Source organism: Patiria miniata, unplaced genomic scaffold (genome assembly GCF_015706575.1).
Source record: "Patiria miniata isolate m_02_andy unplaced genomic scaffold, ASM1570657v1 HiC_scaffold_20, whole genome shotgun sequence".
NCBI classification, from domain to species: Eukaryota; Metazoa; Echinodermata; class Asteroidea; order Valvatida; family Asterinidae; genus Patiria; species Patiria miniata.
This window is the reverse complement of record NW_024037059.1, coordinates 21,509,690-21,526,092: the sequence shown is the minus strand read 5'-3', so window position 1 is coordinate 21,526,092 and position 16,403 is coordinate 21,509,690. Positions and strand designations below refer to the sequence as shown.

The window sequence follows — 16,403 nt, the reverse complement described above, 5'->3', positions numbered from 1 at the left end:
CAGTGTGCAGTATGAATCATAATTTTAAAAAAATGTAATAAAAGATCATATAAAATCGTACTTATGTTAAAAAGCCCCCTCCCTTTTTTTGGGGGGGGGGGGGCGGGTCATTCAAACACGTGTAACAGGCATGCAACTTTTCCTTGGATCAGCTGATTTCCTCGTTTTTCACTTCATACTTATGCCATTTAAAATTTGAAAAACACTGTACAAAGTTTTGTAAAGATTGGAGTTTCCTCATTTTTTTTTTTCTTCCAAGTTGCATGCCTGGTGTAACTTTCATTTCCTTTTAAAGTTTTGCAACGAGATTACTATTCTGAACCAGTTCTTCAAGACGATACCAGGAAATTTTCTTGATCTCACCAATAGCGCGTTCTATTTCTTGCTCCTTACTGTTTGCAAGGCGTTCCTGCAACTTTTCGAGAATCGTCGTCACCCTGTTCTCCCGCGCGCAGAGGACGAAAGGAAAGCCAAACTTTTGGGTGTACTTTTGGTTCAATTCCTCTAGGATATCGATGTCTTTCTGGGTCATGTGGTACAGGCCGGCTATTTCTTGTTCCTTGAGGCACGAGGTTCCCAGTTGACGCCTGCGGGCAAGCTTCCCACTTAGATCCGGCAGAAAACGGATCAGGGCTTCTTTACCTGTGGTTGATGCAAATCCGAAAAACACAGTTTACGTTTAAAGGGAATATACATCATTTGCTTTTGCTGTAATTTTCAAAAATGGATGGAATTGGGGGGTTGGAAATATATAGCAAATATAGTTACACTGACTTTTTTGAGGTTTTGGGTTCGAAAATGCTATAAAAACCAAGAAAAACAATCATGTTCCTGTAGTCTGGTTCCCTGACTCCATATAAGAAGAAACAGAGCAGTTTACATACCTTGGGGAATTGTAAGGTCAGGAACCAGTCTAGCTGGCTTGTACCCGTTCATAGGTGTGCAGGCGCGGATCCAGGATTTTTTTAGACGGGGGGCACACTGTTGGAGCAAAATTATTTGCTCCGATAAATAATGCGAGCGCGGAGCGCGAAGCCCTTACGGCGTGGGGTCCGGGGCCCGCTTAAGGGCCCCCGGGAAATTTTGGATTGTAGATGCTCTGTGGTGCAATCTGAGGCGATTCCTGGCTCTTTTCCCCTGAATTGGTTGAGCAAAAGTGTTTAAGATTTTAAGAATTTTTGTAAAACATACTCTTACTTTTACAATTTTTAAGTTACTGTGTGCTTGAAAGTCGAAAACCATTTGACGTCTTTATATTTTCTTGCTTTTTATTTTGGAAAAGGCATTGTATTGACTTCGTTTTGTAAACTGTTGCAACGATGTGTTGTGGCATTTGCCGAGGACTAACGCCAGGGCGGATCACGCCTGTCTTACGGCGTGGGGTCCGGGGCCCGCTTAAGGGCCCCGGAAAATTTAGAATTCTAGATGCTCTGTGGTGTATTCTGAGGGGATTCCTTGCCCCTTTTGCCCTGAGTTATTTGAGCAAAACGTTTAAAGATTATAAGGATGTTTTTCATTGGTTTATAATATACTCTTGCGTTTACAAGCCTTTTCAGTCTCTTCTGTTCTTCACTTGTACAACCAAACATTTTCGTCTACATAGTTATTTCCGTGCTTATTTTTGAAAAAGAATTGTATCTTGCAAGGATGAGTATAGGGCATCTTTCCGAAGACCAATGCGGAGCGCGATCATGTTTCGGCGTGGGGTCCGGGGCCCGCTTAAGGGCCCCGGGAAATTTTGGATTCTAGATGCTCTGTGGTGCAATCTGAGACAATTCCTGGCCCCTCTTCTCCGGAGTTATTTGAGTAAATTGTTTTAAGATTATAAGATTTTTTCATTGATTAAAATATAATCTTGCTTTTACAAGCCTTCTCAGTTTCTTCTGTTCTTCACTTCATACCATGTATTTTCGCCTGCATGTCTTCGTGCATTAAATTTTTTGAAAAAGGAATTGTAACAACTTAGTTGGTAAACTGGTGTAAGGATGCTTTCTAATGTTTTGTTTCAAGTTGAAATTTTCAGTTTATCAACAAGAAGAAACCGCTTGAACATGTTAATTGAATTCAAGTTTAAAATTAGTGTAATTTAATCAAACTAAAACAGAGGAGCAATTAGCCTGCATTGTAACTGCACAGCTCAGTTTTATCTCATGACTACAGAAATTAATCATACGGTCATCCAAGTTTCTCCCTCTTTTTTTGCATGATGTAAAATGCCCAAACATTTTAAAGAAATGTTCTTTTAATTCAGTCCAGTTTCAATTTCAAGAACAGGGCCTATTACACGTGCATGTATTTGTAAATAAACCATCGGCAGATCGGCGGTGCAGCAAGACAAATTGTGTGAGACACTGCGTCTGGTCTTTACATTATAATAGACATCGGGTCTTTCGGCGCCATGATTGCAATTTCCACAGGGTACAATTTTGAAGGTGGATTCGTCATTTAGTTATGTAAAAAAAAAAATACAGTAAATAATTGTTGATGATAACATTGAGAAATAGACATCGAGAATAGGTGTATACCTCCCGGTCCGGCACGGATGCCTGCCCGCGTCGCCAGCGCCACTGGCGAACTACGATCAAATTTATCTCGCTTGCCATTCAAAAAGCAACACACTTGCGTTCCGTCTAGCTTGCAAGAGCATGTCTCGAGTGCTAAAACTTGCCTTTGGGCAATAACTGCTGATTGTTTTTGTCCTCAGACAAACAAATCTCTTTTATGTACAAAACTTATCAGATTCATATTTTCTGCATAGCGTAGTAACGTCAAACCCAACTTTTGGATCTCAACTTTCTTCGTTAAAAAAACGTTTTACGGACGGATCCATGACCTTCAGGGGTGTTTCAATTTTTTCAGGGTTTTACATCGTTTCTCGAATAAAGTCTTTACGAAAATTATATGATGACGTGACGTTGAAGAAGTCAATTTAAAACAAGGACATGTTTTGGACTCCGTGAAAAAAAAGAGTATAATTTGTAATTCAAAAGCGCGTGGAACTGCTGGCAAATTGTTCTTACTAAAACACACCCTTGACCAATGGTGTGGTCCAAAGAGCACTGCGCAACGTGTGTTTGTTGCGCACATTAAAAGCTGCATGTTCGTAGAGAATAAATCGTGTATATACGTTCGAATGAATCGCATTTAATAACGGTATATGCAGGGTAATACGTACATACGTACGTACTTGTAGTACGGTACGGGTACGTACGATGGGATCGCGGTTTATTTCGAAGCTTCTCGAGTCGAGTACGCAATGTTTGCAGACTCATGTTTAATATCGGCGCCGGTTTTTTTGTAAGGAGGTTCCGTCCTCCTTCCCTCACCTCCCCTCTTTTTCCCCCTTCTATTCCTTTTTTTTTTGGACTCAAATTTGACGGGGGGCACGTGCCCCCGCGGCCCTCCCCTGGATCCGCGCCTGGTGTGTAATCGATTGCAAACAAGTGCGATGGTCAAACGCTGGTCGGCCGACCAGCGTTGGAAATTGATACAAAAATACCACTTTTCTTGAAAATCGACAGTATATCAGGTGCCATGATTTTACAGGATGCTTTACACTGTCATTCACTAACAGTCCAGCAAGGTATTTCAAAATGATTTGGTAGTTTTATTTTTTGATGTTTGCAAATGTTGTATTTTCCCTTTAAAGACCGCATGCACCATCTGCGTAAATCCCGCAGGGATGGGCGGATCCCCCCCACCCTTTCGACCAGGGAAGATGGGCCATTCTTGTAATCGTTTGTTACAACTGATAATGTAGTAACCAACGGATTATGTATCACCAACCGATAATGTCACACAAATTGACCGATACTGTATCACTAACCGATAATGTAACAGAAATTGACCGATAGTTACGGTGGCCCACAACTGTCACGGCAAAAGCAAAAGCGCCACGGCAAGTGCAAAAGCGCCGCGGCAAGCGCAACAGCGCCGCGGCAAGCGCAACAGCGCCGCGGCAAAAGAAAAAGCGCCACGGCAAAACAAAAAGCGCCGCGGCAAAAGAAAAAGCGCCACGGCAAAACAAAAAGCGCCGCGGCAAAAGAAAAAGCGCCACGGCAAAACAAAAAGCGCCGCGGCAAGCGCAAAAGCGCCACGGCAAGCGCAAAAGCGCCACGGCAAAAGCAAAAGCGCCACGGCAAAAGCAAAAGCGCCACGGCGAAAGCAAAAGCGCCACGGGTTTATTGGGAAGGGGCATAATCATACATGCCGCTACTACATCAAAAAATAAAATGGGAAGGAGAATGGCCGCCACCAGGAATTCTTATTAAGCACAGAATTTAATTCTTTGAGAAGTGATTTTATGGCTGAGAAAATAGCAAGGCCAAGGAAAACCGGTCAGTGCAAGCAACGTTCAGGAAATAAATCGTCGATATTAATTTGTTGTAGGATAATTCCAAGATTATTCCAAGAGAGTTGCTGCCGTGAATCAGAGTTTATAAAGGAGTGGGACTCACTATCAGCACCATCAGGGCCGTTCCTCATTCCTTTACATTTCGTGGGATGCAAAACAATTACGAGGACGGGAGGCTCTGTGAGCTGATGCATTTTTTTGAAGAGTTTTTTTCCTTCCGACTAGCATGCAGAGAAGAGTTCCGTTAATTTGAGGCTTAGTTCACCCATGGGCGTCGCGAGGGGGGGGGGGCAAGGGGGGCGCTTTCCCCCCCCCCTGGAATAGCACAAAAAAAGGAAGAAAGAAAAAAAGAAAAGAAAAAGGGGCGCGAAGTCATAGTGGAGTAAATTTAATGAGTTGGGGGGGGGGGGCAAAATGTCCCTGCCCCCGTCTAAAACTGAGAAATCGAGAATTTGTTCAGAAATACAAGAAGTTTTTGGGAAAAATATGTTTTGCCCCCCTCTGAGAAAAAATCCTGGCGACGCCCATGAGTTCACCGGTGTGTATACCAGTGTAGGCACACAATTGAGCTGCCCAGAGTTTGGATATAGAATAAGAAAGAAAGAAAGAAATTAACTTAGAACCTAGAACTCATTTGCCCACCCACCCCCGGCTCAAGAAACCAAGAAGCCGAACAAGACCTCTTGATGCTTAGCGATAGCGATGATGAGTTGCCCTGTGGACAGTCTTCCACATCATCGCAGAATCAGCCTGCAGGGCAGAAAGAGGGCTTGTTTCCGGCATCAAATAGTTCTGTATTCACTCGAAACAAAGCAAACGGCTCTTTTCAGAGCCACCAAATTTTCATAGAAGAGCTTAGAACTGTGCATCTGAACGATAACACTTCTCCTTTGTTTAGTGTGTCTCCCTTTATTTCTTTCTTATTCTATATCCAAAGTCTTCGCCTGTGTTATGTTCCTTATAGTGGGGGGGCCAATGTACTTCCGTTGGCATTTCATGTTAATTTATGGCAACCTTTATAAATGTAATCTTATGAGTGCTGAGAACAAGAAAATTGATGTTGCCATTTTTTCCATTGACCTTTAGTGACCTTGACCTGAGGTCAAAGTTCATGGGTCATTTTCACCTAAAATTTGCTTTTTCGGAAGGGTTTGCGAAGATTTTCGAGGCAAGTGAGCACATATTGTATTTGGTTGAGAGTTTATCCATTATAATAAATGTTATTATTAATGTATTTATGGGTTTTCCTGAAGAAAACATGGGAAAATGTCACTTTTGCTCGAAAAGAGCCGGGTTGTTTTGACCATCTCACGCAGATTCCGCCCCCCCCCCATGACCTCGGCCATCGAGTGACGAAAAATTATGAAACTCGGTACATGCATAGAACAACTTAACATGAACAAACCCAAGAAATTTCATGACTATGGGTCAAAGGGTTTTGGAATTACGGCTAATTAATTATTCATAAGCACGTATGGTAATTCAAATGTGTACACTACGTATATGGGGAAATTCAGTTTTGACGGAGGGTAGCGCCGAAAATATTTCGCTGCGCGGCAACCTGTGGTTCGAATTTTATGTTTTTGGTATCAAAAGATGTGCAAGACTCGAGGCTAAAAAGTCAGGACAGCTCAGGCCATGAAATAAATAATTTTTTCAAGAGTAATTTGAAAGAGGGAAAATCCACCCCCCCCCCTTTTAGGGCCAAAATATGACCAACCCTTTAGTGCCTAGCATCTAAATATGAAATGTTGTAAAGTGTCCTCTGCAGTACCGCACTCACACAGGGTGTTTGTCGGTTGAGGAAAATCCCCACTTCTTTTGGTGCGAGCCACTCCAGAGTGGAGGTGATTTAAGCACCTCCAGGTCTTCCATCCTGCATTGGATCCTGTAGGTAAGGCTTCTGCAGGCTTGATGGTGCATCTCATGTAGTGGGGGAGACGCCACCAGCCTGGTCAACCCAGGAGGCACACACTTGGGTCTTAATAGCAGGATTGATCGCTTTCAGGTGACTCACAGTGTAGCACTGCTGTGACTGGTCAAGAGCATTGGTCAACGTCTTCCCTTGGGGGACCGTTCCTTTGAAGACGTACTCTACTCTGCCCTTGAATACTACAAAGAAACGATGGTTCTTCAGTAGAACACCAATAACTGGGTAAGGGTCAGGTCTGCCTTCATGTTCAGGATCTTCTGAAGGAGTCAGCAACGGTTAACACTGTCAAAAGCAGCTGTAAGATCAACAAAGACAGCGCCGGTGATCTATTTTTTCTTATGGAAGCAGTCCTTAATGTACTGAGTGAGATTTAGAAGCTCTCCTGTTGTAGATTTGCCGGGACAGAAGCCTGCCTGCCTGTTCCTGTATCAGTTGTTTCTCAATGAAGAGGCAAGAAGGTTGAGGAGGAAATATTCCAGCAACTTGAATGTGTGACTTCGGGACGATAAGTTTTGACATGCATTGGGTCTTTCCCGGGTTTTAGGAGGGCGATGACCTTCGACTTTTGCCACACTTTAAGTATTGTTTGTGTGGCGAGGCAGGTGTTGATGAGCTGGAGTAACCAATTTGAGGCGTTTGGTCCAAGATGTTTCAGTTCTTTGGTGAAAATGTTATCCAGTTTGGTTGATTTCCTGTTCTTCATTTATGCCAGTCGCAAGTTCATAAGCAGAGAAGGATTTGATGAAGCCAATTAGGTCGATGGCGGGGTCTTTCTGGCGGAGCTTGGCTTTCGGTCGCTTATTAGGAAAACGTGGCACTTTACCATTTACATAGCAGTTGTTGTGGGCTATTTGGTTGGCGGTGATGTTACAATGCTGTTCACTTGGCTGAGCTTTTTTTATATATGCTCCAGGCTTGGAGGCCATATTGGCTTCTTGGCCATATTGGTGGTTACCACAAGGGTTTGCCACAAGCTTTGAAGCTGTTCTGATATGGCTGTTATTAATTCCTCCCCAGATGAGATGGTATCGACAGCAAGAGAGTCATTTTCATACATGCATTTCTATATCCTGTAAAGTTCAGCATTACGGGATGCTAAGCCTGGGATGTAATCAGTGCGGCAGCCCCTAGGGATGTTCTTGCACCACCACATCAACAAACCGGTGTCATAGTTATCAGGGGTTGGATCAATGTCAGCTAGATGGTGTTTGAGTTCTTTGGTGAAGCCTTCACAGTTGGAAGTTGAAACAGCGGTGGAATGGAATTGTTGCGAAGAGACAGCAGCAGTCACTTTGATTCCAATATGGCGATGTCAGGTCTTTGGAATGGGGTCAAGGACCATCTTGTTGCTAAGTGAGGCGATGTTGTGGCTCACAAGGGCTAGAGCAGGGTTGAAACTTTATCTCCAGCCTCCACTGTGGAAGAACTTCGACAGTTTCGCATTGTGCAGGCATGCAACTGTAAACTCACCAAAAAAGAGGAAATTCCTAAATTCAGAAGACTTTGTACAGTGATTTTCAATTTTGAATGGCAGAAATGAGAATAAAATAAGAGGAAATCAGCTGATCTGAGGAAAAGTTGCATGCCTGATTGTGAATAAGGCTCAGTTGACTTGCTTCCGCCAGCGATTCAAAAGCGTCGACGTCTGTGCTGGAATGATGCCGCTGTTGCTATTAAATCCCGATAATTATGCGTGGCTTTGGCTGTTTTGTGGATTGTGGCGGTGGCATTAGGATGGAAGACCTGGAGGTGCTTAAATCACCTCCGCTCTGAAATGGCTCGCACCAAACGCATTATGAAGAAGTGGGGATTTTCCTCAACCGACAAACACCCTGTGTGAGTGCGGTACTGCAGAGGACACTTTACAACATTTCATATTTAAATGCCAGGCACTAAAGGGTTGGTCATATTTTGGCCCTAAAAGGGGGGCAGATTTCCCCCTTTCAACTTTTCCCGCGATACTCTTGAAAAGTTATTTATTTCGCGGCCTGAGCTGTCCTGACTTTTTAGCCTCGAGTCTTGCACATCTTTTGATACCAAAAACATAAAATTCGAACTACAGGTTGCCGCGCAGCGAAATATTTTCGGCGCTACCCTCCGTCAAAACTGAATTTCCCCATATACGTAGTGTACACATTTGAATTACCATACGTGCTTATGAATAATTAATTAGCCGTAATTCCAAAATCCTTTGACCCATAGTCATGAAATTTCTTGGGTTTGTTCATGTTAAGTTGTTCTATGCATGTACCGAGTTTCATAATTTTTCGTCACTCGATGGCCGAGGTCATGGGGGGGGGGCGGAATCTGCGTGAGATGGTCAAAACAACCCGGCTCTTTTCGAGCAAAAGTGACATTTTCCCATGTTTTCTTCAGGAAAACCCATAAATACATTAATAATAACATTTATTATAATGGATAAACTCTCAACCAAATACAATATGTGCTCACTTGCCTCGAAAATCTTCGCAAACCCTTCCGAAAAAGCAAATTTTAGGTGAAAATGACCCATGAACTTTGACCTCAGGTCAAGGTCACTAAAGGTCAATGGAAAAAATGGCAACATCAATTTTCTTGTTCTCAGGACTCATAAGATTATATTTATAAAGGTTGCCATAAATTAACATGAAATGCCAACGGAAGTACATTGGCCCCCCACTACTCTGTCAAAACTGAATTTCCCCATATACGTAGTGTACACATTTGAATTACCATACGTGCTTATGAATAATTAATTAGCCGTAATTCCAAAACCCTTTGACCCATAGTCATGAAATTTCTTGGGTTTGTTCATGTTATGTTGTTCTATGCATGTACCGAGTTTCATTATTTTTCGTCACTCGATGGTCGAGGTCATGGGGGGGGGGGCAGAATCTGCGTGAGACGGTCAAAACAACCCAGCTTTTTTCAGGCAAAAGTGACATTTTCCCATGTTTTCTTCAGGAAAACCCATAAATACATTAATAATAACATTTATTATAACGGAGAAACTCTCAACCAAATACAATATGTGCTCACTTGCCTCGAAAATCTTCGCAAACCCTTCCGAAAGGCAAATTTTAGGTGAAAATGACCCATGAACTTTGACCTCAGGTCAAGGTCACTAAAGGTCAATGGAAAAAATGGCAACATCAATTTTCTTGTTCTCAGGACTCATAAGATTACATTTTTAATGGTTGCCATAAATTAACATGAAATTTCGACGGGAACCCCAAATCTACACATTGGCCCCCCTACTATTACATGAAATCCACAGCGTAACCTCCTCTGTCGAAAGCGTTGCAACTGTCTAATAGAATGATCCATTTCTCGATTTGTGAGTTCTCTTCAACTCAGTCGTGTTTATTGGGAAGGGGTTAATCATACATGCCGCCACTACATCTAAAATTAAATGGAAAGGATTATGGCCGCCACCATGAATTCTTTTAATCACAGACTTTAATTCTTTGAGAAGTGATTTTATGGCTGAGAAAATAGCAAGGAAAACCGGTCAGTGCAAGCAACGTTCAGGGAAGAGTTTTGAAATTCCCGCTCTCTGGGAATTTCTAACCTAATGGGCCCGCGGGCGAGTTACGTGTTGACAAGCCTTACCCACCCACTACCGCAGCCCTGCAGGAGAGCCTTAATCGACTTCCTAGATGTGTATGATATACTGAAAAAGAAAAAAAACTAAACTCATACACTCTGGGCAGCTCACTTGTGTGCCTACACTGGTATACACACCGGTGAACTAAGGCTCAAATTAACGGAACTCTTCTCTGCATGCTATTCGGAAGGAAAAAAAAACTCTTCAAAAAAATGCATCAGCTCACAGAGCCTCCCGTCCTCGTAATTGTTTGCATCCCACGAAATGTAAAGAAATGAGGAACAGCCCTGATGGTGCTGATAGCGAGTCCTACTTTCCCTCTCCTTTATAAACTCTGATTCACGGCAGCAACTCTCTTGGAATAATCTTGGAATTATCCTACAACAAATTAATATCGACGATTTATTCCCTGAACGTTGCTTCACTGACCGGTTTTCCTTGCTGATTTTATGGCTGAGAAAATATTCTCAGCCATAAAATCACTTCTCAAAGAATTAAAGTCTGTTGTTAATAGAAGTCCTGGTGGCGGCCATTCTCCTTCCCATTTTATTTGTTGATGTAGTAGCGGCATGTATGATCACGCCCCTTCCCAATAAACCCGTGGCGCTTTTGCTTTCGCCGTGTCGCTTTTGCGCTTGCCGTGGCGCTTTTGCTTTTGCCGCGGCGCTTTTGCTTTTGCCGCGGCGCTTTTGCGCTTGCCGCGGCGCTTTTGCTTTTGCCGCGGCGCTTTTTGCGCTTGCCGCGGCGCTTTTGCGCTTGCCGTGGCGCTTTTGCTTTTGCCGCGGCGCTTTTGCGCTTGCCGTGGCGCTTTTGCTTTTGCCGCGGCGCTGTTGCGCTTGCCGTGGCGCTTTTGCGCTTGCCGTGGCGCTTTTTCTTTTGCCGCGGCGCTGTTGCGCTTGCCGTGGCGCTTTTGCGCTTGCCGTGACAGTTGTGGGCCACCGTAGATAGTGTAGTAAAAATGTTCTACACTATCAGTCGATTGTTGTTACATTATCGGTCTTAACCGATAATGTAACAAATATTGACCGATAGTGTCGTAACATTTACTACACTATATCGGTCAATTTCTGTTACATTATCGGTTAGTGATTCAGTATCGGTCAATTTGTGTGACATTATCGGTTGGTGATACATTATCAGTTAGTTACTACATTATCAGTTGTAACAGTCGTTTCAATGGTCTAAATTTATTGAATAGCTTTGAACAGCGGATAACAAACAGAACTACAAATGTGTTCAACTCATGGACAAACACAGCTGTTCCGGCTGTCAGTGTCATAACAGAACACATTCAACGTCATGTAAAAATATAGTGGGCCTTACATCCAAATGCCTATATAAATACCCTAACGGCGTGCGTCTCCAATAGCCTCTGACAACCAAGTCCAGCTCCTGGCCTTCGCGTGGCAGAATTGTTTTCACTGACAGGAGAATGGGCGAAATGCGGTTATCTAGCGCCTCAAACCAGACGCTTCGGGCAGATGTACCTCGTCAGCCTTGTTTAGCCGCTCTTCTAGGAGAAGGAAAACTCCGATTTCAAACTCTCCGCTGCCTTGCGGATATGTACCCACTCATGGGAAAGGCTTAGGGAGTAAATCCCCTACAGTAAATCTGGAGTCGGAGTCCCTATAAGGCAGTCTGATGTTGTTTTCAACGTCTTTCTGGCAGCTCCTGCGACGGCGCTGGTGCCAATGTATTGGCTTTTGCTCTTCCCTAATTGGGCTACATCAGCTAGGGCAGTAGAGAGAGATAGAGAGACAGAGAGAGAGGGGGAGGGAGGGGTGGGGGGAAGACCTGCTGCGTCGGCAACAACTGCTCCTCCATATAATTATGCCCAGGCTTGTGCCCCGGAGAGGACCCTGCAGCTCCGCTGTCCAGCGTAGGCACAACACGGGATGCAGCAGATACCTATAAGCCCGGTCAGCTTGAATGGCGTAGAGTTTGGCGCTTTCGACGGGGGAGAGCTCTTTGGAACTCATTTGACAGCTACCGCGCGCCTTAAGCTGGGCAGACTCCAGCCAATACGGTGCTGTCTCCTTATGGTCCATCTGGCTCACTGAGTGTATGTGGCTTACAGACTTCTAACCCAACAATTTGTACTGTCAACATCGCACCACGCAAAACAAAAATAAAGAGAACAAGAAAACCACCTACCCTCAGACTTGGATGTTTGAATTTTTCGGACCATGAGACCAGGCCTGTCCGCCCGACCTGCTCGCAAGACCGCAGTGATCAACAGCGAGCTGAAAAGACTTCAGATCGACATCGCCGCTACTCCAGGAAACAAGATTTGCTGCATCGAGCACCCGGAGAGAAAGATTTCACCTTCTTCTGGCAGGGAAATGCCTCTGACGAAGTCAGAAAACACGGCGTGGGCTTTGCCGTAAGGAACTTTGCTTGGGTCCATAATAGTACCACCTACGGATGGTTCCGAGAGAATCCTGAAGCTCCAGCTGCACTCATCTGTCGGAACGGTCAGCATCATTTGCGCCTATGCACCGACTCGCCAGAAGCAAAGGACATGTTCTATGACGAGCTCAATGCCACCATCAACGCGATTCCCCCAAGTGAACAGCTGAAACTGCATGATTTCAACGCCAGAGTGGGCGCTGACCACGACCCCTGGCCGCTGTATGTGTCTGGGTCAACATGGCATCAGGAAGTTGCACAAGAACGGGCAGAGACTTCTCGAACTCTGCTGCTATACTATGCTGCATTTTTTAAGGAATAAAAACATTCTTGATTCTAATTTGACCGAAACAAAACAGGGGCCCTACGCTCGGTGGCGTAGCCAGGAATTTTCCAGTGGTGGTGGTGGGGGGGGGGGGGGGGGGGGGGGGTGGAGGGGGGGGGGTGGGGGGGGGGCTGGAACATTTCATGGGGGGGCGTCATGCAGGGGCGTCAATCGCTTCTCAAAAGTGGGGGGGGGGGGGCGACATACCTTGATCCGAACTGATGCGAGCGCGAAGCGCGAAGCCCTTACGGCGTGGGGTTCGGGGCCCGCTTAAGGGCCCCGAAAAAAAAATTGATTGTAGATGTTCTGTGGTGTGATCTGAAGCAATTTCTCACCACTTTCCTCCATGCTTTAACTAATATTTTCTTAGCAAAAGATAATTATTTGAACATCGTTTTCGAGGTTGGAGTCATTGAATCAGCTATCGGTATTCTGAGCTATAGGCGTGGGGTTCGGGGCCCACTTAAGGGCCCCGAAAAAATTGGATTCTCGATGCTCTGTGGTGTGATCTGAGGCAATTTCTTACCACTTAAACCAATATTTTCTAAGCAAAAGATACATTGTAGTACATAATAGGGCCCTGTAAATGAGACACGAGGTCAAAAATCGGGGGGGGGGCGGACATTTGATAATGTGTCCCCCACCCTTCAAACTGTGTGGGGGGGGGGGGGACATGTCCCCTGTCCCCCCCCAGGATTGACGCCCATGGCGTCATGTAGATCAATGATAATTTTTTTAGAAACTCAAAATCTCAGTGGGGGGGGGGGGGGGGGGCGACTGGGGGGGGGGGGCGACAAGGTTTCATGGGGGGCGGTCGCCCCCCCCCACGCCCCCCCCCCCCGGTGGCTACGCCACTGCCTACGCTACACAATCGCCAGTATGCGAAGTTGCTGTTCTTGATACATTTCTTGAGCTCATTACATCACCGCAAACGAAAGAGACAGCTGAAAATTCAGCGAGAAAAAAAGGCTTCCTTCCTGGAGACGGTATTGCCATTCATTTCGTCTCATTTCTGTCGAACCTTCCGTGGCATTGCTTTTCGCGGGCCGCTTTCCCCCGATTTTTCTGTGTTTCTACGGTCGGTTATTTTGCAACTGCAGGGATATAAATTCTCGCTACTACACTGGTACTAGTTCCATTTATCATTGCAAGTCCCACAGTGTAGCGGCAACCAGCGAATTGCGCAATGTTTTCTCAAAGATCGATCTCGGTTTTGCGCTCGTTGTCGTGTGAAGCCTTGCGAATGTATAGTGGTAGTCCAACGGATATGTGACAAAATATCGATGAATTGTATGAGGCGCCCTTTATGACTTTATTACGAAACAAATATATATAGAACGAAACCAATATATATGGAACGAAACCAATATATATAGAACGAAACCAAAATATATAGAACGAGAAACAAATATATATGGAACGAAACCAATATATATAAAACGAGAAACAAATATATATGGAACGAAACCAATATATACAGAACAAAAAACAAATATATATGGAACGAATCCAATATATATAGAACGAGAAACAAATATATATAGAACGTAAATCCAATATATATAGAACGTAACTCCAATATATTTAGAACGTAACTCCAATATATATAGAACGTAACTCCAATATATATAGAACGAACTTCAAATATATATATATAGAACGAAACAAATATAAATAGAACGAGAAACAAATATATATAGAGCGAAAATCAAATATATATAGAACGTAAATCCAATATATATAGAACGTAACTCTAATATATATATATAGAACGTAACTCAAATATATATAGAACGCGAAAAATATTGTGAACGAGAATTGTAATAATTATATAAAACGAAGCAAGTTGCAAATGGACTCAATTCAGGGTGACTGTAAGGTCAATGCCAAATCCTGCTCGATGTACTTCCAAAATCTGATTGATTAAACAAAAATCTGCCAAATCACCTATTATTTACACGAAATACATTATAAACACTTATACTCATATGCAGATGTTATAAAGTGTCCTTACCCCCCCCTCCAAAAAAAATCATAAAATTTCCTTTATAAAAAAAGTTATTATTCTTTTTTAAATGGCTCGTGTCTAGCCTGGCTTCCAATGGGGATAATTACGATGCCAACTTGGGAAAAATTGTGTCCATATTTTATGAACGAATAAAACGTCCAACAGACGTTTATATTCATGAGAAAAAAATTCCAGATGTGGAGCCATCTCGAACACACCCTTTTAGGGGCGTGGCATTCATATTATGAAAGGGGGGGAGCGGGGTTTTCATTATGCACACCATGGAAATATTGTTCCCACATTCACAGAGAAATGGAACTTTCCTCAGACATTGACATTCATGAGAAAAAAATCATGATGTGGAGCCAACACGAACACACCGTTTTAGGGGCGTGGCAGCCATATTCAAAACAAGGGGCGGGGTTTTCATTATGCCCACCATGGGAAAATTTTGCCCACAGCTCATTAACGAATGAAGGTAATTCCCACTGACATTAATATTCACGAGAAAAAAATTCAGACGTGGAGCCATCGCAAACACACCCTTTTAGGTGCATGGCAGCCATAGTAAAATGGGGGGGGGGGGGTAGTCGTGATGCCCCTATAAAAAAAGTTGTGCCTACCTTTTTATAAACGGATTAAACTCCACACAGAAAATATATTTATGAGAATCTTTCTTTATTCGAATGTGAAGACATCACAAACTTACCCTTTACAGGCGTGGCATATATTAAAAAAATTGGGGGTGCTACTAATCATTTGCCCACCATCGAAACTTGTTCCTACCTTTCATAAATGAGTAAACTTCACACAAACTTCAATGGTGAAAGAAAATAAATTCAGATGTGGAACCAAAGCAAACTCACTCCTTTTAGAGGCGTGAGGGGCCTACTTACTGTGCCCACATTTGCATGTTTTATGTTTTGTTGTTGATTTCTCATAATGTTGATTGGCCCCTAACCTATATGACATTATTTGGTAATACAATGACCAGTTAACATTACACATTTAACCAAAAAGTCAACATTCCTTTCCAAAGATATTTTCTATGGATGATGGGTTGTCTTAACATTTTTTTTTTTTTTAAGTTTATTCACCTTATTACCACTTTCTTTCATTTCAGAGTAAGACGACATAATCCAATGTTTCGGAGGTTACAAAACTGTTAACGGAAAAGTTAACAAATATATTTGAAAGCATGCAATATCCCGAAGCTGCCGCTAAGCCAAAAGGGTTACATGTTGAACAAACGTAGATGTAATCGTCAGCAAAAAGTTTGAAAATGTAGGATATTTACCATTTCCAAATATGAGAAGTGATGCATACTATATATTGACACCAAAAGTTAACGGAAAATGTAACCTCCGAAACATGACAACGCTTAATGACATAGCTACAGAACGGAAACAGAAACAGTGGTCAAAATTATATGGCAGAAAGGCCCAACCCTTGTGCTTAATCACAACGCAAAAGCATCTTAATTGGAATTGCATGCTCGATAATATAAATAGGCTGAATAAAAAAAAGGTACCTAAAAACGGACCACTCAAAGTGGTAGGATTAAGCCCCTTCTGGGGTCTGAGATATCCATATGAAGAAACACAGGAATTTTGTTAAGTTACCCGAGGTAGCCTGCATGATAGTTGTAGGACCAAAAATCTAAGAATTCTATCCACTGGTTCAAGAAATATAGACCAAAACCTCAACATTTCAAAGTTACACCACTGATTGTGAAATAGCCATATACATATACAGACTCAAAATGGTTTCATGTCCTCAGATGTTTAT

The 16,403-nt window shown here is 43.2% G+C and overlaps 1 protein-coding gene across 1 annotated transcript; it reads right to left on the bottom strand.

Moving 5' to 3' along the window:
* Positions 1-289: 289 nt before the first annotated feature.
* LOC119727913 (2-oxo-4-hydroxy-4-carboxy-5-ureidoimidazoline decarboxylase-like) lies at positions 290-6,282 on the bottom strand. The gene is made up of 2 exons (XM_038199991.1): positions 6,138-6,282; positions 290-642 (listed from the first exon to the last, which is right to left on the bottom strand). The coding sequence occupies exons 1-2, from the start codon at positions 6,280-6,282 to the stop codon at positions 290-292; spliced, it is 498 nt and encodes a 165-aa protein (XP_038055919.1).
* Positions 6,283-16,403: the final 10,121 nt, after the last annotated feature.